Source organism: Peromyscus maniculatus, chromosome 1 (assembly GCF_049852395.1).
Source record: "Peromyscus maniculatus bairdii isolate BWxNUB_F1_BW_parent chromosome 1, HU_Pman_BW_mat_3.1, whole genome shotgun sequence".
Classification (NCBI taxonomy): domain Eukaryota; kingdom Metazoa; phylum Chordata; class Mammalia; order Rodentia; family Cricetidae; genus Peromyscus; species Peromyscus maniculatus.
The window spans coordinates 143,592,712-143,614,051 of NC_134852.1; the positions used below are offsets into that span (position 1 = coordinate 143,592,712).

Below are 21,340 nucleotides of genomic sequence, written 5' to 3' on the forward strand. Positions count from 1 at the left end.
CACTTTGGCCCCAGGAACCAATGAGAAGCAAACCAAACCCAGTGCCCTTCCCTAGGCTGGTCACTACATACTCCAATATCCTTTATAATGCCCCAGTCAGTCCTGAGCCCATGGATTCGCTCTGCTCTTCCAGACCCTTCAAGCCTCTGGGTGCCTGATGGGGACCCTTCAACATCCACCCAGTTTGAAGGGCACAATGGGCTTCCTTAGTACAAGAACCGCAGGTTCACTTCACTTTACGGTATTTATTTTTTGAATTTATCAAACCAACGTGTCAGTCTGTTCTGAGCACTTATAAACATTACCTCGTGGGATCTTGTAACATACCTCTAAGTGTACATACTCAGAAACTGAAGCCCTTGAAAAGAGCTTAGCAAATGTAAATGCAGTAAGGGTGCAAAAGTTTTCCACCCCATCTTCATCACACTTTCTAGAAGAGTCTAACCCCTGTGTATCTTGATGCTTCTACAAAGCTCTAGAAGGGTATCTTTCTTGTCTAACCGTATGTCTTCTGGGGCCCAATCATCCTAGCCCAGTGGTTCTCAAGCTTCCTAATGCTTCGACCCTTTAATACAGTTTCTCATGTTGTGGTGACCCCCCAATCACAAAATTATTTTCGTTGCTACTTCCTGTCATTTTCCTGTTATGAATCACAATGTAACTATTTCTGGAGATAGGTTTGTCAAAGGGGAGCTTGCACTAGCTCTCTTCCTGGCCTCCATACAGTACAAGGCCCCCAGTGCTCCCCAAGTGGGCTGCGGCTGGGAGGGTCCCTAGAGCACCATTTAGTTATCACCAGCTTGAAATGCTCCTGGAATGCAGCTTCAAGCCTGACCCTGCTCTAGATGATGGGGAGTCTTTTTCTAAGTTCGTTTTTGGTTAACAGTTATGAACTTATACTTGAAGTTCACTGGCCTAACTGGCATGTGTGAACAGAGCCCAACCAACCAGGGATCACTACATCCCCCTGCGATCCTTATACAAGCTATAAGTCCCCAGTCATTACTGGGAAAAAAACAAAATCAGAAGCAAACCCCAAATGAGTTTGTGATAGTACCCTGTAGTACACCTGACCATCTTAGGAAGGGAAGGAATGACCCACTAGTCCAGTATACTCAAGAAGAGAGACTTTCACATTCTTTGTTTTTGTTTTTGGAGACAGGGTTTTTCTGTGTAACAACCCTGGCTGTCCTGAAACTCACTCTGTACACCAGGCTAGCCTTGAACTCAGAGACCTGCCTGCAACTACCTCCCAAATGCTGGGATTAAAGGTGTGTGCCTCACAGCTTAAATCACATTCTTCATCCTCCATTTAGTTGAGAAGTGAAAAGGATGTCTTCCGGTGAGGGTGAGGAGTAGGAGTCTCCATCCCCAAATCAAAAGCGCTGTGAAAGGCCAAAGGAAACAAATGGAACTGTACACGCACGGGATGGGAAAACTGGATGATCAGGAGACTAGTGTGCACCTCCACGGTGGGCAGATCATCTGCCCTGGCCCCTACCTTGCGTTGAGGGAGTTAACTTAGGTGCCAGCCTCAGTGGCTTTTCTGCAGGGCAAAGGACCCCTGAGCCCTTGAAGCAAGCCAGGAGTGTGTGTGCATGTGTGCGTGTGTGTATACACTTCCTGCATCCCACCTGCATGGTTCTGAGACCACCTGAAACTGTGGCTAGCAGGGGATGACTGTCCCCGAAGAAGTTACATACAGGAGTCAGTCTGCAAAGGCTGCGAGACCCACAGAAGTCATACTGGTGCTCGGCTATCTGCAAAACTCAGCTGTGCCCACCTTCCAGGCAAACAGCCTCTGAAGAAGGGGCTTTATCCTCTCATGTCTCATCATCTAGACCTGTACAGTAAAACCCAACAGAGAATACACCCCCCACCCCACCCCCAACTGACCTCCTCTGTGTGATGTAAAGCACACAATGGAGACCTGTTTGAAACCCAGGAGGAGGGGGACCTTAAAATAGACAGTAATATAATCATTACCCAAGTTGGAGCAGGGCCAGGACACCAGGGCAAACGTGAGTAATTTGTTAAGAGACCGTCCAGCATGTTGTCCTCAGTCAGGGTGGAACCTGTGTCCCCAGCACCCACTCTTTCAGGCTCATACCCCTCCCCAGCATAACTAAAGGGATTTCCCAGTTCACAGGCCCACACCTGCTCTCCATAGGGAAGGAAAGGCTGCAGAGCAGGAAGGTACTCTCTTAACGAAAGCCTGTTTTTCAGGAAAATCCCCACCATATGGGGACCTTAGGTCCAGAGCTCCTGCCCCGGGTGCCTTTGAGGTGAGTTAATCACCACAAGGGCAGGGCTAGGCTCTGGATTTTTAGGACACACCCAAATTCGTGCCATTCCCTTTCAGTTCTGATCGCCACTTTGAAAAGAAGACTAATCCTTTTGTTCTGGAGAATTCACTCATATTCCTTGCTAAGGCCAGTGTTACACAAATGCATGGCTGTAACCTAGAACTTCCTTGAAAGGAAGTTTTGACTGGTTTTATGGGAGTTGAACAGAAAGACCATCCTCCCGTCCTCCTTAGGGGGGACCCTACTATCCTGCTATATCCTCCAAATATCTATGTGCAGAAACTGAGGAGCGGTGGGATGTAGGGAGGGGCACGCACTAGAATGGTAGTACCTGCTTTGAGGAGACTGAGGCCCTGCTAACCCAGCCTACAAAATGGAAATTCAAGTGTTAACGACTGAAAAAGCAATGGCTGTCCTTAGGTACTAGGCCGTCCTTAGGTACTAGGCGCTGTCTGTGCACTCCTGGGGGGCGTGCATTTTAGGGGAGTGGGGCATACAGGTAATCCAGAAAATTCTCTCCACACAGCCAGAAGCTCCCAGAGACCTCCCAGGTGTGAACAGTCACTTTAAAATGACAGTGAAGAGTGGGTGGAGATGGCTCAATGGTTAAGATCACTGACTGCTCTTCCCCGAGGACCAGGGTTCAATTCTTAGCATGCACTGGTAATGGCTACAAAGCTCATCTGTTAACTCCAGTTCCAGGGGGTCAGATGCCCTCTTCTGGCCTCTGCGTGTACTGTGTGCAGGCAAAACACCCGTACACATGAAACAGAAATAAATGTTATTTTAAAGTCCCGAGAAGACTGGGTAACTGGAACTCTAGATACTGCAGACTGAGGCTGCAGAGTGAATTTCAGGCCAGCCTGCACATCTTAAGAGAGAAAAGGGATGAGCTATAGCTCAGCGAGCTTACTCAGCTTGTGTGAGACCCTAGGCTAGATCTCCAGGACAAGAGTGCAATGAACCTACCAGCAGGTGGTGGTGCACACTTACACACTGATTCTTTTCCCCACATACACACCAATAAATGTGATTTAAAATGTTTTTAAGTGCAATAAACTTTTAAAGGCCTGCAGGATGCACTCCCTGCTTTGGACTGGGCCACTCTAACAAAAAGATCACCCAAAGGACAAAATGAAAACAAGCCGAACTCCTCACAGCTCCATGAGCTCTGGGAAAGCTGTGTGGCGGAGGCAGGGTAAGGAATAATTATTTCTGTGAAGTCTGCCTGAATTCTGGAAGAACACGGAACCTGCTCCTTCCCTCTGCTCCGAAGGCAGAGAGGCAAGGGAGGTGGGAGCAGGCTCCACCCAGGGAGAAGGTCTTCCAACCAGGAAGTGTGAACTTTCCACACTTCAGGTCCCAGCTCTGTGGGCAGATCGTAGGCAAAGCAGCTCAAAGTGCTTCCTCGGTCAGCCATCATTCCACCTTGGGAGAAACAAAGGCTAGTTAATGTAGACCAGTCACGGCCAGATGCCAAGTGAGGACTCATTAGGTGGCCTCTGTCTACACTGTTACTCCACCAAAAGTGACAATGCTGTGAAGAGTTCTGAAGTCTACAAAGACAGAAGGCCAATCGTTCCGTTTGTTTCACCATGGAGAACCCCCAATTCAAAAATCTAAAGCCTGCTGTCCCTCACTCAATGCCCAGGCACCTCCGGTCATAAGCCCCAGACGCCAGAACTACCGCCATAATCGACACCCCAGCTGTTGGGGTAATCGGCAGGCCCCGGTCCTGGCAGTTACCTGCGTCAATTCTATGGCCAGGTTTGTAGTACAAATAACGCAGCACTGGAAAAAAACTTATCACACACCGCAAGCCGACCACATTGTAAAGACTGTCTCTGGTCACCCCGCAGCTCCCTCCCCGCCACAGAGGCCAGCTGGTGAGAGGGAAGCCTGCAAGAGGAAGGAAGTGGGGGCTGGGAAACGGGGTCCATTTCCATCACCTAAAGACTTCCCTGCTGTTTCGATTAGCAAGTGAAAAGGCGCGGGCAAAGGGAGTTTTCCCGGTGTCAGGTGCCCCACCCCCGGGCGCAGAGATAGGCGGGGGTGGGGGTGGGGGTCGCCAGGTGCGCACACCCCAGGGACAAGCAGCCCACTCCACCTGTGTGCGATTCGGGTCCTGGGATCCTTAGAAAGTCAAGTCCTTAAGAGCGCCCCCCCTCCCCCAGGGTCCCCAAGCCAGACCCCGCCCACCCCAGGGGCGGGGCCAGGTGTGGCGGAGGCCTTCCTCAGACCCAGCCTCTCCTCTTCCCCGCCTGGAAGGTCGCGCGGGACACCGGAAGTCGTCCTGGTGTCCCGCTGGGCAGAAGGCAGAGGGTCCCGGGTGGCCTGATCCACCTCCCCAACTCTGCGATACAGGAACTAGGGGAGAAAAAAAACAGTCCCTTCGTGACTTGGAGGAAGCGACTCGGTATTTCTTTCTCGCAAACAAACAGGAATTACTGTATTTACCCAGCTCGCAGGAGCCTCGTTAAGATTAATGGCTGTGAACTGTTTTTAAGATAAAAAACATCCCAAGATCTTACTTACTTGTAGGCACTCATATATGCATATGGATGTCTGATGCACTCTTTACCACGCTTCCCAAGTCACATTTTCATCACCAGATCTGAGACTAACAGAGAAAGCGATGGGTGCTCTCGGGACAGAATCTGACCCAGGCACCCACCCCGAGCCACCTGCTCTAGCCTCGCCCCCAAAGGCAGGCTAGCATATCCAGCCAGCGATGCAGACTGATAGAACATCTGGGGAAGGCAGTGAAAATAAAACTTTGAAAATATCGACCATCCACTACATTCGGAAAAAAAATGAAATGGCATCTTCCTAAGGAATCCTATTAGGCTCAGCCTCCACCTGGTGCTTGGAAACCAGTAGCCAAACCCGGGACCCAGTGGTCCCTCCTTAAGTGTTGCCACTGCCGGGAGCCCACACTGTCTGGTCCTATCTGGCCTGGCAGCTCCAACGAGCGGCGCCCCCCCCCGCCCCCCGTCTCCGTTCCTGAGTAATGCCAGGCCACGTGATCGCCGAGGGCACTGTTGGGCTGGAAATGGGGGGTTGGGGGTTCAGAATGTTAACCTTTCCTTCAACCATCCCTGAGACTTGGTTTTAAAGCGCACTCTCGGCCCTGCTCACCTGGCTTTCAGGTGGGCCAGTCTGGGTGTAAGGACACCAGCGTTTCATGAATGTGCAAGGCATTACCCCCGGCCCCCACCTTTCCTCGGGCCTACCTGGGTCGGACCCAGCAGTACAGAAGCACTTTTTTTCCTGAGCAGACCACACAAAAATTCTCCATCAGCAATAGAATAGTCACAACCAGGGAAGGATGCAGGAACCCTCTTCTCCAGCAAGTCATTTTCACCTGGTTCTCCTACCCCACCCTCCCAGGACTCTCTTCTCAGCTCTGAGATCAGATATAACAAAATACACTTCCAGGTTTTATTATGCCCGTTTGCATCCATAAAGCAGTACTTTGCTAGCCTCCATGTTAAGGTGGGTTTTTTTTTTTTTAACTGTCATAATAGGACCAAGAAGAACCACCAAGCATCCCACTAGGTCATAAGGTAGGTCTCTTAGTTCCTTCAGACAAACTTCCTAGGATTCCACGACTCCCATAAAGAAGGTTTTGTTTGTCCTGAGCTTGGTGAGATAGCCGGAGGCCAAATTTCAAGCATGATGGGAGCAGAGCCACAGTGAGGATGAACTTACAAGGTCTGAGGAGGCCTGGTGCTGGATTCCACATCCTCTGAGAGGGCCTCAATCTGGGCTCCAATAATACACAAAGCTATTGCTGCCCTCTCTTAGCAAACCATCAATCTTTAAACCAGGCAATTTAAATCATAATTCAAGATGTCGTAATGCAAGAAGCACACTTCTGCTGACCAGAATCCAGAGAAAAAAATTAACAACATAAACCAGGCGTGGTGGTGCACTAAACGTGACCAGGAACAAATTCAAGTCTAGCCTGTGCTACATGATGAGCCCAGACCAAAGGAATAACATAGGGCAAAGTGTATTTTTGTAGTTTACAAATGAAAAGGATTTTTATAACCACAATGAATAAAAAGCACCTCCTCTTTACCGGGGCTTTTTCTGGCCACCAGAGGCCAAGGCAAACCTAGTCACTAGGTATTTATTCATGGTTAACATCCTCCCGTACACCAACCAGCTTGGGTGGGATGGGGAAGAAAATTCTATTATTACCTAGGACAGAAGTCATAATTCCCTATAAAACTAGCATGACTGCTTGCCCCATTAGTCAGAACCCAACCATTTTATCACAGTTTCTATGAAATTCAAGTCTACTCTAGCAGTCATCTGTTAAATCTAAGTTAGGTGCACAGCTAAAGCAGGCCATTTCTAAGCACCCACTGGAGACCTAGCTAGGTACAGACGGAAACTGCCAAGGGGCCTCAAAGTTATGACTGCGCATTGCTAAACACCAAACAGAAGGAGCCCTGGGAATAGACAATTACCCACATGATTCCAGTTTGGATGGAGGCTTTTACAAGGTACCAGGAATGCTGTCACCTGAGCCATCATGGGCCCCATGTGGAAGGGAGAGGGGAGGCTTTGAGAAAGAAGACTCGGAAAGACTAGCAGGAGCCTCCAACAGGCCCTACTGTGAGTGTCCCCCAAGGCAGGTCAGAGGCACAGGGAGGATTTAAAAACAAACACAGCTCCTTCCTGGGATGTCAGTTGCCTCAGTGTCTGGCTTATCTATTATTCTCCTAATATCAAATTTGAAGGGGGGCGGGGGAGAAAAAGTTTGGATTCTTAACGCTTTTCTTGGAAACGTTTCTATTTGCTCTTGTAATCTTTCCTAAAAAAGAATGCAGATTGCTAAGAAGCCAAAGCATGCATTCCCTAGGAGTCCAGTAAGACCACCTTCTAAGAAAAACTCAGGAAGGGAAGCTGGCCAAATTTCCATGCCTGACCAAGGCAGATGAATGCCAGGCTGGTTCCCATCCCCATTCTGTTCTCCTGCAGAAGGCAAAACTGCCCCTTGGCTCCATTGTCAACATTCCACACAAACAATGGCCTGGTTCTCTCACCATTGTACATTCTATATTCATCTGTGAATCCCCCCTCTTCCACACAATGTGCAAAGCCCTTCTTTTCATAGAGAGCTTCTGAATGCCCAAGTGTAGCCATAATTTAGGCCTTCAACATTAATAATGACATCTAAAAGCCAACTCCAGATTAGACCCAAACATTCATTTGTGGCCATCGTTGGCATCACAGCGACGGCTTCTGGATACTTTTCATTAAATCGTGATCAAAAGAGCCACTGAAAACCTTTTAAAAAATGGTTCTGAAGTTTTTGGCGATTATTAAATATAATTTTCTAAGCTTAGAGATAAAGCTTAAAAAAAAAAAAACCAAAACCTTTCAAACTCTATGACACATATTCCATTATATCCAGACGTGAATAAAAACTAGCTTCAAAAGATGGGCTTGGGGACAGCCTCAAGTTTTCCCTACTTTCTATGGGGGCTGTAACATTAAGTTGCAGTCAAAGTAAATTAGGTCACGCTCACCAGCTGTAAGGGTTAAGGCGATTTACCTAGGCAGCACACCTACAAGTTACCCACTAAGCATCCCTGTGCCTGCAAAACTTTTTGGCACACACAGGCCTCTTGAGCATTCCTGAGCTACCCGTCCACAAAAAGACTGTTAGTAAGATACCCCAAGATTTCACCAAAAGGTGCCACCTCTATTAAGCACAAGGCCTTTCTTGTGAAGGGTCAAACCACACTATTTTTTTTTTTCTTTTTTTGGAGGGATGGGGTTTCTAGACAGGGTTTCTTCTCTATGTAGCTTTGGCTGTCCTGGAACTCGCTCTGTAGATCTGGCTGACCTTGAACTCGGAGATCCACCTGCCTGTGCCTTAAGTACTGAGAGTAAAGGCATGCATGACCACCGCCCAGATCACTATGGTTTTTTGTTTTGGTTTTTGGTAAAGACTGAAAAATTGTGTTCCACCGTCTATCATGGAACTGTTATCACCTGGACATGGAAATATTAACTGAGCTGCTCATCCCAAGCATGATGGGTAAATGTCTCTTCCCAACCATGTGCTCCGTGGATGCTTAGGTTTCCATCAGGCACCTGGGACACTTGGCCTGCTGCTTTCGGCTGATAGAAAGATTATTAACAGAGGGACCCAGATTGAACTCACATACATTTCGATGACAGCCCCTCCCGACTGCAGTGACAAGAAGTAAAAAATGACAACCAGGGCCACCACCCTACTTCTGCTGTAAACTCTCTACATTTTTTTTTTCCATTTACCAAAAGCACTGAGTACAGAGGGGATAACTGATTCATGATGCCAGGGTCTGTTGTTGGCAAATGACATTCCCGGGCTACCGCGCGCAGGAGCCCTCCCTCAAAGATGTCCTTTTGGATGTCCTTTTCTGTTCTTTACTAACTCAAGCATAAGAACAAGAATGGCAGGGTGTGGTGGCACAAGCCTTTAATCCCAGGATGTGGGAGGCAGAAGCTGGCAGATCTCTCTGTGAGTTCTAGGCCAGCTTGGTCTACATAGTAAGTTCTAGAACAGCCAGGGCCATGTAGAGAGACCCTGTGTCAAAAAAGAAAAGAAAAGTTAACAGAACATGCCATCCTGGACTCACTTTCCATTACTATTTTAAAGCTTCCTGGTGACAGTATTTTTTTTTTTTTTAATTCAAGGCGCTGCTGGTTCAAGTATACCCATTCACTGAGTGCTTTCCAGAACACCGAGAATGGTACAAGTTGGTTTTCACAGTTTTGTCTGTTGCTACCATTTGTTTCTCTGATTCCATTTTTCTTCCAAACACTCTCTAGACTTACAGGAGGAGAATTTCTGTCTGGAGTTTTTCAAGTCAAGAGTGAAGTTATTGATTATTCCCTGAAAGGGGAACGGATGGAGTAGTTAATAATTATTCCACTAGCAAGTTTGACTCTTTCATCTTGTGTACAAGGGCCAGATTAACAATGCCAGGGAAAGCAAAGGACTCAGCAGGGACAGGAACAGGTGTGCCCAAGTCTTAAAAGGCCAAAATATTTCACAAAGCATGTCACTGGTGCTGGGTTTTTTTGTTTGTTTGTTTTTGTTTTAAACAGTGGCTGTGTTTTGTTTTTAGTGGATAAACTTTTTTTTAAACTTTCTTAACTCTGAAGTGACACCTTTGAATTTTACATTTCTTCACTGAAGTTGACGACTGAATCCCACACATTAAACTGCAGCTCAAGCTTAGCAAGGAAATGCATGAGGGACAAAGGTTTTTGTTTTTTTTTTAATCACAGCTAAGAAAAGGTAATTCACCCTGCCCCTCCCCCACAAGAACACCCATTCAAGGGCCAGTTTCAAAGCTCCCAAGTGAAACCGTAAATAACTCACGTGGTCGTGAGCTCCCCTCAGCAGGGCACACCACACCGCCCACCACCCTCCCTTATTAAGGTGCCATTACCAGGTGGGGAGGGGATATACTCCTTCAGCTTAAGTATCTCCCCAAACAAGGAACCAAAACACACCTTGTCAGGTTCGGAACCAGCTCCAAACCTGAGATCTTTTAATTCCCTCTAATAGCTGCTTTCCACAGAGACGTACCCGGGTCTTCTACCCCTGGGGCACAGAAAAACCAATCACTGTCATAAATCCCCTAGCTTTCAACTCTCTCTCTCTCTTGAACTGGGGCGGGTGGGGGGAGGGGCGACCCAACATCAACACTTACACTAAACCCCTCAATGCTCTACAGAAATATGCTGGCTTATTTCCTTTGTTTGGTCATGTTATACTTGATCAAGTGTGAACGATTAAACTGGTTTCATTAAAGGCAAGTACATTCACGGCTAGCATTCAACTTCAATGGCGACTATAAGCATATTTTGCAAGAGGGAGGACCTGCTTCTTGCTTGAAACCGACCAGCTCATTAACTTTTCTTTGGGGGGCTATAAAAAGGGCACTGGGGGTTTTTCCAGGAGTGTGTCAGAGCCAGACAAAAGGATATTCAGTGTTCCAACTTTAAGATACAGTTGCTATTTATTAAAATAAAAAGGAAACCTTGTTTTCACATTAAAGTTGCTGGGGCTGAAAATGTTGAATTAGCATTTAAAATATTACTTTGTAATTGCTGTTAAGAAGTACTCTTTGAAATCAAGTGAGTATAAAAACAAGATCCTTTTAAAATCCCATTACTCAAGACGTAAAAGATTTATTTTGAAAAATGTTTCAAACCAGAATTCTCCGAAGTAGATGGAAACTAGTTCTTTGAGAATCTATCTAAAGGCAAACAGCAGCCCCAGGAGCTGAACGCGAGGTAATTTTTAAACCGTCTTTGAACCCAGCACGAGGAGAGGAGGCGGTATCTCCCTCCGAAAAGAGGTCGGACAGTTGATGCATCCCGTCAAAGTTAGAAAGCAGAACCACTTTTGTAACCCCCCTACCCCAATGCAATGTTCCCCCAAAAGTCACCCACCTCAGATAAAAATACACACGTCCCAAAGAATCGCAAATAAAGGCGTTTAGCATTTTAAATTTCCAATGCATCGAGTTCTCTTTCCTACCCTTCCAGCTACTTGCCACCAAGGACTCTCTAAGAAGTTCCCCCCATTTCTAATTTTTAAAGAAAAGAGGGTAAATATCCAGGAAGGTCTTTTTGCCCGAGGATGGGAGCCTGGCGTGGCGACGTAGGCCATTGCCAGCAACCTCCAAGCACGCAGGGATTTCATAAATATCCCCCCTGCTCCCCTACAAAACCCCAAACGAGGGGGTCCCCTGGAGCCATCCGCTGCTTGGGTCGCCTCTGGGAAAAGTAGGGGGTGGGGGCTGGGCAGGGGTACCACGAACACGCGCGCACTCGCAACCTTGGTGTCCGCGACCATCGTCGCCAGCGGAAAGCAAGCCACCGGAGGGAGTGTGTGCGCGCGAGTGTGTGCCCGCGGTGACCGCGCCAAGCTCTCGGGCCCGCGGCCTCCGAGCCCCTGGGCGCAGCATGGGCTGCAGGCGACCGGCCACGCCGCGGGGCCTCCCGCAGGAGCAAGGCCTGGGCGCTCCGGCACTCCCGCACTGCCCAGCCCGGGTCGCCCAAGGCATCGGGGAGGGCGCGAGCCGGAGAAGAAAGGCTCTTTCCGCAGGTCGGTCCGGCTCCGCGAAGCAGACCAGGAGCAGGGAAGCGACCGCAGCGGCCCGGCCGTACCCACGCCACGCTGGGTCCCTGCTGCCCAAGGCGCGCCCTAGTCAGCCCCTTCTACGAAACTTTCTTTTTTGCTTCGCCCCACCCGAAAAGTGCGGCCGGGGCGAGGGCGCCGAGGACAGCCGGCGGAGGGCGAGGAGGAAGTGGTGCCCGCGGGAGCGCGGCCGGGCAGAGGAAATGCCCGCGCCGCCCGCCCCCGCCCTTGCAGCCCGCCCCGGCCCCCCGCCCCGCCGCGACTTTGGCGGGCCGAGCCCCGCGCGCCACTGGCGGCGGCGGCGGCAGATGTGGCCCCGGCTGCCCCAAGGAGCCAACAATGCCGGGCCGGCAAAACAAAAGGGATCCGCTTCGCCTCCTTCCCGGCCTCTCACTTACACTCTCGGGGAGCCGCGCGGGATCCCGGGCCGACAGGGGCCGCGCCCCCAGGGGCCCCGAGCCACGCGCGCCCCGACTTGTCCCCGCCGACCCCGGCCTCTCCTCTCCCCCCACCCCCCGCCCGCCTCACAGGCGCAAGGCCTGCCGCACCCCGGTACGCTCGGACTCCTGGTCCCCAGGGATCCGGCCGTATTGTCCCCGCGGCGCGCAGCGCGCTCGTCCAAGATCGCCAGCTGCCCCCGCGCGCGTACCCACCGGGCTCCAGGAGCAAGCCGGGGGCGCCTAGGAAACCGTCGCCAGACGCCGCCGCCGCTGCCCTCTGGACGCCGCTGCGCTCCGGGTTTTTCTTTCCTTTTTTTTTCCAATCCTGATGGGAAGGAAGGTGACCGCCTACTTCGCATTCATCAACTCTCATCACAACAACAAAAATCCTGGCGCAAAGGGCGGCCAGCAGGCGCAATCGGTGGCGAGGGGCGGCGGGCGATAACCCCCAGGCGGGCGTCCACCCCCGGGCGCAGCGTGCGGACACGGGGCCGGGGGCGCTGACCAAAGATGTCCTCGGATGCCGGCCCGGTGTCCTTCGCCCTCCTCCTCCTCCCGGAGTGGCGCAGTGAGGCGCGGGCACGGCGCCCCAGCCAGCGGCCGCAGGTGAGGCGGGGGCGGCGGCAGCCCCAGCCCTCCCCGAGGACCCCCCTCTTACCTCGTCCTGGGTCGCCGGCGTCCACGGAGAAGGGCGCCCACCCGGGAGGCGGCGGCGGTAGCGGCGGCTCCCGCCCCTCCCACCCCACCCGGCGGCGGCGGCGGTGGTGGTGGCGCTGGCGGTGAGGCCCCCCCTCAGCGCGGCATGGCTCCCAGCTCGGTCTCCCGCTCCTCTGGGCGCCGCTGGCTCCTCTGGGCCGCTCCCGAGCCACCTTAAAATGACACGCGCACACAGAGACACACACACAAAAACTTAATCTCTCCAGCTCCGCGCCCCACCCCCTCCCTCCCTCCCCTCCCTTCCTTTCCCTTCCCTTCCCTCCCTTCCTTCCCTTCCCTTCCTCCTCCTCCCGTCGCCGCCGAGCCTCTTCCTACTTCCCCACCCACCCCACCCCCTTCCCCCGCCCACCGGCTCCCGATCACCCCCCCCCATCCCGGCCGCGCGCCCTCTCGCCAGCCCCGGGGCCAGGCGGGGGCTGCGCTGGGGGTCCCCGGCCCGCGCCCGCGCCGCACCGCGCTCACCCCCCAGAGGATGCTGGCTGCAACTTGGATCCGGGGAGGGAAGGTCCTAGAAGCCGAGCGCCTCCCGGCTATTTGCTCTTCTTTATTTGTTTTCTCCTCCCGGGAAGGAGGAGGAAAGCGCAGAGAAAAGGAAAGGAAGGACGGAAGCGGCGCGGGCCGCTGCTCCGGTGCCCTCCGGCTGCGCAGGAGCGAGGCGGGAGGCGAGGTGAGGGTCCCCGCTCGCTCACTCGCTTTTTTTTTTTTTTCAAAGGCGGGGTCTCTCTTTGCAAACCAATGACACAACCCCACATGGTCCGGTCTCGCCCCTACAGATACTTCTCACTACAAATCGGCTCTCTCCAGGGATTAGCGGCTACGCGAAAGTGCACACTGGCGCTGCGGGCAGCCGAGGGGGCCGGGCAAAGCCGGCACTCCCCGGCCCAGCCCCACCACACCCTGGAGGCTCTGGGGAGGCGCGGGGGTCCCGAGGCCGGTGCGGTGACTCCACCCGCCCTCGCCTTCCTTCTTCCTCCGCCCCTTCCACGTGGGGCCCGCCACGTGGGGAGACGCGAGCTCCGGCGGGCCTCGCCGCGGTCCCCCGGGTGGCCCCGGCTGGGTAGGGCCCCCACCACGCCCGCGCAGCAGACCTGCCCTCTACTCGGCCCCGAGGCTCCAACTTCCTCCTGGGCCCTGCGCAGGCCACCGGTGCCGTCCCAGGCCCGCGAGATCAGGCGCGGGCCGGCCACAGGGGGCACTTGCGTTCCCCGATCCCAGATCCCGGAGACCGTGCTGGCTGTGGGTGCGCGCGGAGACTGGTCTGTGTGCTGGAACTTGCCGCAGTGTGTTCGCTACGAGAAGACAAATGTTTTTACACATTTAAAAAATTTGTCTTTCTGCTGTCTATATGTCGCTGGGGCGATTTTGAAAGCCTTGCCTTGGGACGGATCCCCAGCCTCACTGAGGCCTTGGGGGGCCCGAGGGTCGCTCGCGCGGTGCCCTTTCACGGGTCCACACGTATCTCGGTGTTCAGCGATTGGAATCTGGACACCCAACGACGATGGGGCACTGCGGCCGCGCGAGACTAGACAGCATCTGGGCTGGATTCCTTGGCCATGACCTGCGACATCCGAGCGCTGTCCCCGGAAGGGAGCCAGCTCCTTGCTCCTAGGGCCTCCCTAGCTTACTAACCAGACTTTAGGCGAGCCGCTTCTAAGGACCCCTGTAGCGCTGAGCAGAGCCCTTGGGTGCAATTGTCTTTAAACCTTTGGGGTGCTAGCGATTGGATTGGGATGTTGGGCTGTATGATCGAGAGGAGGGGTCTAGTGTCATAACTTTGAAGGTCACAGAGACCGCCATTCAGAGAGCCGCTTCGAGTGGTGTGGCCTTCTAAGGACCGGAGAAATTTATAGCGGACATGAGCCGCGTGAGGCCTCGGAGCTCCTGAACCCATCGCCGTGCGTTCTGGAGAGCACTTTATCTCGTCCTGTTTGCTAAAGTGCACACCCAGATGCCGCCTGCAAGACTGGCAAAGCGTGGTTTCTATGGTTGTGGCATAGTCAAACTGGTTTTAAAACTAGTTTACAAACCTTTGCTGAATGGCAACGCGGGAATGGTCCCTCCCAAACACACTTACCATGGTTTTTACGTGCCCCTAATAGGCCTGGGGCTGGTCAGTCACGAAGTAGCTCACCATCTTGATGTCCTGTGAGAGAATTCACAGGTGTGCACCCACCCCAACCCCTCCATCTTTCAGGGCTTTGTGTTCTCATAAATTGCTCTAAAGAATTCACTGTTTCCCCAGCAGCTTCCCTCCAAGGTCGTGGGGCCCAAGCCCTGCTTGTAAACTGACCTCGTCGCCTAACCCAGGCTCCTGTGCCGCCAGTTCCTGCTTCATGAGTTCCTTGGCCCTAAACTGGGGTTGGTAGTGAAGGCTCCTGCGTCTTGTTTCTCAGATCTTTGCCCTTTGTGGCCCTCTCTTCTTACCAAGAAACCACAGCCAGCTGGCTTTTCTTATTGCTTGTTCAGCTTTCCTCCGATCTAATTTTGAATTCCACTTGAGAAAAATACCATGATGGGTCCTGCCGGGTGGCGCAGCCTGCAAGGGTGCTGCCAAGCCTGAGGATCTGAGTTCAATCCCCAGTGCGTAGTAAAAGGCACCAAAACTACACAGAGAAACCCTGTCTCGAAAACAAACAAACAAACAAAAAAGTAAAAGGAAAGAGCGGACTAAGTCGTCCTCAGACCCCTGCTCATGCATCACCTATCACACAACCACAAGAAAACACGACCCTCTTAGGAACTCAGAACTAAAAATCATTTGGAGCTTCTGACTGACAGCCTGCATTTTAAACTATGGAGCCCAGCCTGGGGGAAGTAGCGCTGTAGGCAGAACACTGGACTGGCTTATAGGAGGTCCTAGGTTCATCCCTTGCTCCTGGGGACCAGGGATCTGGCAACTACCCAGGTGATGTTGCACTGGTAATACTTCGGGGCTGGCAAGATGGCTCAGTGTGTCAGGTACTTGCCCCCAAGCCGGACAACCTAGAAGGAGCAAACCGACTTCCTCCGGCCACCATACATGTATCATGGATGGCTTGCCCACCACACAAAATATAAATAAGTGTACTAACATTTTCAAGAAATGTAAGTCCAGGGCTGGAGAGATGGCTCAGGTTAAGAGCACCAGCTGCTCTTCCAGATGACCTAGGTTCAATTGCCAGCAACCCACGTGGCAGTACACACATATCTGTAACTCCAGTTTCAGGGCTTCTGACACCCTCACACAGATGTACATGCAGACAAAACACCAATGAACATAAAGTTAAAAACAAAAATTGTAAAGAAAAGAAATGTAAGTCCAGTTACCATCAGCATGTAAATTAGTTCAGATAGTAACCATTTTTTAAAAAGATGTTGAATATAGACAACAAAACCAGAAACCAAAACCCAGTCCTGGAGAGATAGCTAAGCAGTTAGGAGCACGTGCTGATCTTCCAGAGGACCTGATTTCAGTTCCCAGTACCTACATGGGGTGGCTTACAATCATCTGTAACTCCAGCTCTAAAGGGATCTGATGCCCTCTTCTGATCTACACGGATACCAACGTGTGTGTGTGTGTGTGTGCGCGCGCGCGCGCACACGCGCGCGCGCGCGCGCACTCAAAAATCTTTAAGTGTTAAGTAATTTATTTCTTTACTTACTATTTATTTAATTTGTAGTGTGTGTTGGTATTTTGGCCTGTGTGTATGTCTGTGTGAGGGAATCGGATCCACTGGAACTTGAGTTACAGACAGTTGTGAGCTGCCATGTGGGTGCTGGGAATTAAACCAGGGTCCTTTGGAAGAGCAGCCAATGCTCTTAGCCGCTGAGCCATCTCTCTAGCCCCCTTTAAATTTTAAAAATATAAACAGACTCTAATAGATACTTCTCTGAGGATGATGTACAAATGGCCAATAAGCACGCTCAGAAAATGTCCAGCTTCAGTCATTAGGGAAATACAAATGAAAACCACAGTAAGATACCACTAATTATCCACTGGGATGACTATTATCAACAGAAGGGGAAATGATGTGGAGAAATGGGGGCGCTTGTGCCGTGCTGACGGCGGTGTGAACGCTTCCCCCACAGTGGGAGTGGCAGCTCCTTAGAAAGTTAGCACGGGATTGCTATAGGATCCAGAAACGTCACTTCTGGCTATGTGAACTGAAAGTCGATTCTTAAATGGATATAACTATACCCATATTCATAGCAACACTTCCCAACAAGCAAAAGGTGAAAACAGCGCAGTGTCTATCAGTGACAGATGAATAAATGAAATGTGGACTATCAGCCTTTAAAAAGGAAGGAAAGGCCAGGTGTGGTGGTGCACACCTTTAACCCCAGCACTTGGAAGGCAGAGGCAGGTGGATCTCAGTGAGTACAAGGTCATCCTGGTCTACCTAGTGAGTTCCAGGACAGCCAGGAATACACAGTGGGGGGCTGTCTCAAACCAAGGAATGAAGGACCGAGGAGATGGCTCAGTGGGTAAGAACCTTTGCTGCCCAACACATGGAGACCTGAGCTCAGATCCAAGCACCCAGATAAAAAGCCAGGCACGGCTGCCTGGGTCAGTAACCCCAGCACTGGGGTGGGGTATAGTGTGGGAAGAGACGAGAGAGTCACTAGGGCTTGATAGCCAACCAGTCTAGGTGAAAAAATGTCCCCAGTTCAGTAAAAGGGCCTGTCTCAGGGGGCTAAAGTGGAGAGTGACAGAGCAGGGCACCCACATCCTCTTCTGGCCTGTGCAGTGGCATGGGTATACACAGCTGTATACACACACACACACACACACACACACACACACACACACACACACCATTAGAAAGAGGAAATTCTGAATTGTTAAAATGTAGATGAATATTGAAAAAAAGGCTAATGAAGCAATCCGGGCACAAAGGACAAATAATTTGTACCTCCATTTACATGTAGTAAAAATGGGCAAAACTGTAAGAAGCACGGTGGTGGTGGTGGTGGTGGTGATTGGAATTGAAGGGAGGCAGTGTGGGCATTGTAGTTCAGATTGTAAAGCGCTTGCCCTGCCAGACTGGTGACCTGGGTTGGAGCCCCGGAGCCACACACATGTGTCCATACATACACACAGAAAGTTACAACAATAACTTATTTTTTACAAGATGGGAAAGACAAAGGCAGATGGGGTGGTTCACGTTTTCAAGTCTAGCTGGAGCAGGAGGATGGCCATGAATTCTAGTCCATCCTGAGCTACAGAGTGAGGCACTGCCATGGAATGGAAGAAAGAAGGTGAGGAGACAAAGTTGGGTATGGAGGGGTGGCTCCTGAGGCTCAATATCTGCACATTGGCAAAGTTGTGGTAATGAGAAAGCCAGAGGTAAATTCTGACAGGTTGGAAATATAAAAGCCGTGTGTGCTTTTATATTTAAGAGGAAGTAACATGAGTTCACAAAGTTGACAGCAAACTTTTTTTTCTCACAGTATTTATGATCAGGCCAGGCCTGGTGGCTCACAGTTCGTCCAGCAATTGAGAGATTGGAGCTAGGGGATGACGGCAAGTTGGAGACCAGACTGGCCTTCCAGGCCAGCAAGGGCTACACAGTATGATCTTGCCTCAATAGGCAGACTCTCCATTCGCTTTCCTGATGGTCTGAGTTAAGTCAAGAGTGTTGTTTTCTCTCAGGCAAGGGCATTAACTAAGCTTCTGAGGGTCTGTAGAGCCCCCGAGGCATTGGGTTTGCAGTGGGCATAAGCTCCATTCCCAAGGACTCTCCATTCCCCTGGCTTCCATCTCTCCTGGTTGACTTCCACCATCCCCCCACCCCCCCCACCCCCCCCTGGTTGTTTGCGTGTGGTTCAAACTCGCCCTCTGAAATCTCTTCCCTTGTTCTGGGGATATCCGTCCCCTCTCCATTTGGGGATCAGGAGAAAGGGTTCTAGCTTTGCATTGAGAGGTCTGGCCTGGTCGAGGCCCATGGCTCTAAGATGAAGGCAGGTGTGCCTGGGGCAGGTGTAAGGGCACAGTCTGCTGCCCTCGACGAGACCGCTGGTGGAGCCATTCTTCTCTTATTTTGCAGTGCCTGTCCTTTGCCTCTCGGCCTGGGCTTCCATCTGGCCTCAATGAAAGGGAGTGGAGACATTCTCACGGTTTGCCATCAGATCACGCTTCTGCATTCACCGCTAGTGCCCCAGGGAAGGGACAGCGAACACTGGTCTAGATGCTTCATCAACACCTGGCGTAAAAGGAGGCTCTGTGGTGCACACCCATAATCCCAGCACTCCTCCAGATGTGGAGGCAGGAGGATCAGAAGTTCAAGGTCAGCTTCAGCTACACAGGAAGTTCAAGTCTGGCCTAGACTACCTGAGACACTGACAAAAAGCCAAAGCCAGAGCCACCTGCTGGTTAGTGTCTGTCACCTCTGTTCTGCCTTGCTACCTACAAGAGAAACAAAGTCTTATCTCTGAGCCTACATAATGGTGTCAGATGCCTTTGACTCCAGCCGTCAAGAGGTACAAGCAGGCTGATCTCAAAGAGTCTGAGGCAAATCTAGCCTACAGAGTGAGTTCCAGGACAGCTGGGGCTGTGTAGAAAGACCCTGTCTCGGCAGATCTCTGTGAGTTCGAGGCCAGCCTGAGCTACCAAGTGAGCTCCAGGAAAGGCGCAAAGCTACACAGAGAAACCCTGTCTCGAAAAAACAAAAAAAAAAAACAAAAAAAACAAAAAAAAAAAAAAAGAAAGAAAGAAAAGAAAGAGACCCTGTCTCAAAACGAAACAAAAAACAAAAAACAACAACAAAAAAAAACAAAAAACAAAGCACATCTCTCTTGAAGAGTTAATGAATTTGCTTCCTAACAGATCCTTAAAACTGCAAGCCACCCAGATTCAGTGTCACCTTGGCCCACAGGACGTTCAAAATTAAATTTAGTGCTTAAGGATACCAGCCATTCTAGCATTCTGGTACTGTTTTCCTTCCTTCCTTCCTTCCTTCCTTCCTTCCTTCCTTCCTTCCTTCCTTCCTTCCTTCCTTCCTTCCTTCTTGCCTGTCTTTTATCCTTTTTCTTTTCATTACTACTACTATTATTATATTACTACTACTACTACTGGTTTGGGCTTTGGTTTTTCAAGACAGGGTTTCTCTGTGTAACCCTGATTATCCTGGAACTCACTCTGTAGACCAGGCTGGGTTTGAAATCAGAGACCTGCCTACCTCTGCCTCCTGAGTGCCAGGATTAAAGACATGGGCCGCCACCACCTGCCTTCTAGTACTGTTTTCCATGAAGCCACATCCCCTCTTTGCACTTGCTGCGGGAGAGAGGTGGTTAGTGGTGTTTCAAAGGCATTGTAAATTTTTTTCACATGTTCCTATTTAGAAAAAAAACTTTTTTTTAGGGGGCAGCACTTGAAACAGGATCTCATGTTGCTCAGGCAACCTGGCCCACGAGCTTCCCGGGACTCTTCTGGCTTCTTTTCTTGCCATAGCAGCACCAGGCTTACAGACACACACTACCACGACTGGCTGTTTTCTGTGGCTTCGTGGGATCCGAACTCATGTCCTCACATTTGTATTTTACCTACTGAGCCATCTCCCCAGTCCCCGGTGGTTTGCAAACATGAACTAGTATGGTGAGTTCATCTACTCGTAGGTCTGCCCCTCAGAGGCACTCGGGATATTGCTCAGACGGTTGGGTGGGTGGGCGGGAGGATTGATGGATGTGTGGGTATGGGAACAGGTGGATGGATAGACAGATGAATAGATGGGTGGATGGTTGATGTGTCAGTAGAAGGATAGGTGAGTGGGTGGGTAGAGGGATAAGTGGATGGATGAGTGAATGCAGTGGTTGGATGGATGGTTGAAAAGATAGATTGGGTAAGAGGGTATATCACTTGTTGAATATGAGATCCAAGAGAAACTACTGCCTGTAAAGTAGTAAAAATGCAAAATCCACAATCTGAAAGTTCCTTTCCTTTTCCTTTTTTCTTCATTTCATTTGTCGAAGTTTCGTTTGCATGTATGCATGTGCACTACATGCATGTCTGGTGCCTGTGTCTGCGTATATGTATGTGTACCACGTGAATCAGCCTGGTGCCTGTGGAGGTCAAAAGAGAGTGTCAGGTCCTCGAGAACTGGAGTTACAGATGTTTGTAACCTGCCGTGTGGAAGGAACCCAGGTCCTCTGTGAAAGCATCGAGTGCTCTTAACCACTGAGCCTTCTCTTCAGCCTCATCACTTTCTTTCAAACATTTTTTTTAAATAGGCTGACCCAAACTCGATATGCCATTGAGAATGACCTGAACCTCCACCTCTTCTGCTCCCACCTCCCAAGTATAGGGATTCCAATGAGTATGTTCAGTCTGATTGGTGTGGTGCATGCCAGCTTTCTACTCTGTCCTCTGAGCTGCATTCCCAGCCCCCTGACAACTCATTTCAGATTTCCTATGAATGGTTTCTTGGTGGAAGGAAAGGCATTATGACATAAATGTAGCATTTGGACAGACATGGACTGAATTAGGCAGCAGAAGCTGAGCTCATGCTGAATACCAGCTGCATGTCAGGTCTGTAAGCACAGACATCAGAGAGGACAGGCAGGAGAGCTGCCCCCCCCCCCCCCCCCCCCCCCCCCCCCCCCCCCGTGCTCACACAGAACGGAAGTTCTGGGGAAAATCTTTGCACAGGGAAAATCTTTGCACAATAATTGAGTGCTGTGAGCTGGGCATGGTGGTCCACGCCTTTAATCCCACCACTGGGAAGGCAGAGGCAAGCTGAGCT

At 51.0% G+C, this 21,340-nt stretch overlaps 2 protein-coding genes across 7 annotated transcripts in view; one reads left to right on the forward strand and one right to left on the reverse strand.

Annotated features, from left to right (window-relative positions):
- Ctbp2 (C-terminal binding protein 2) overlaps positions 1 to 13,264 on the reverse strand; it is a 137,877-nt gene extending 124,613 nt beyond the window's left edge. For 2 of the 6 annotated variants that reach the window (XM_015995856.3, XM_006976947.4), the window contains exon 1: positions 12,565 to 12,840. The gene's annotated coding sequence lies outside the window, so the exon portion shown is untranslated. Of the gene's footprint in view, positions 1 to 12,119; positions 12,464 to 12,564; positions 12,841 to 13,085 lie in introns of those variants that run through there. The other 4 variants (XM_076554071.1, XM_076554087.1, XM_015995855.3 and 1 more) reach the window with 4 other exon arrangements.
- On the forward strand, positions 12,709 to 18,383 carry LOC143271138 (uncharacterized). Its single transcript, XM_076563027.1, has 3 exons — positions 12,709 to 12,759; positions 13,139 to 13,290; positions 13,397 to 18,383. Exons 1-3 carry the CDS (start codon positions 12,709 to 12,711, stop codon positions 14,178 to 14,180), a joined length of 987 nt encoding a protein of 328 aa, XP_076419142.1. The 3' UTR covers positions 14,181 to 18,383.
- The last annotated feature ends 2,957 nt before the right edge of the window (positions 18,384 to 21,340 follow it).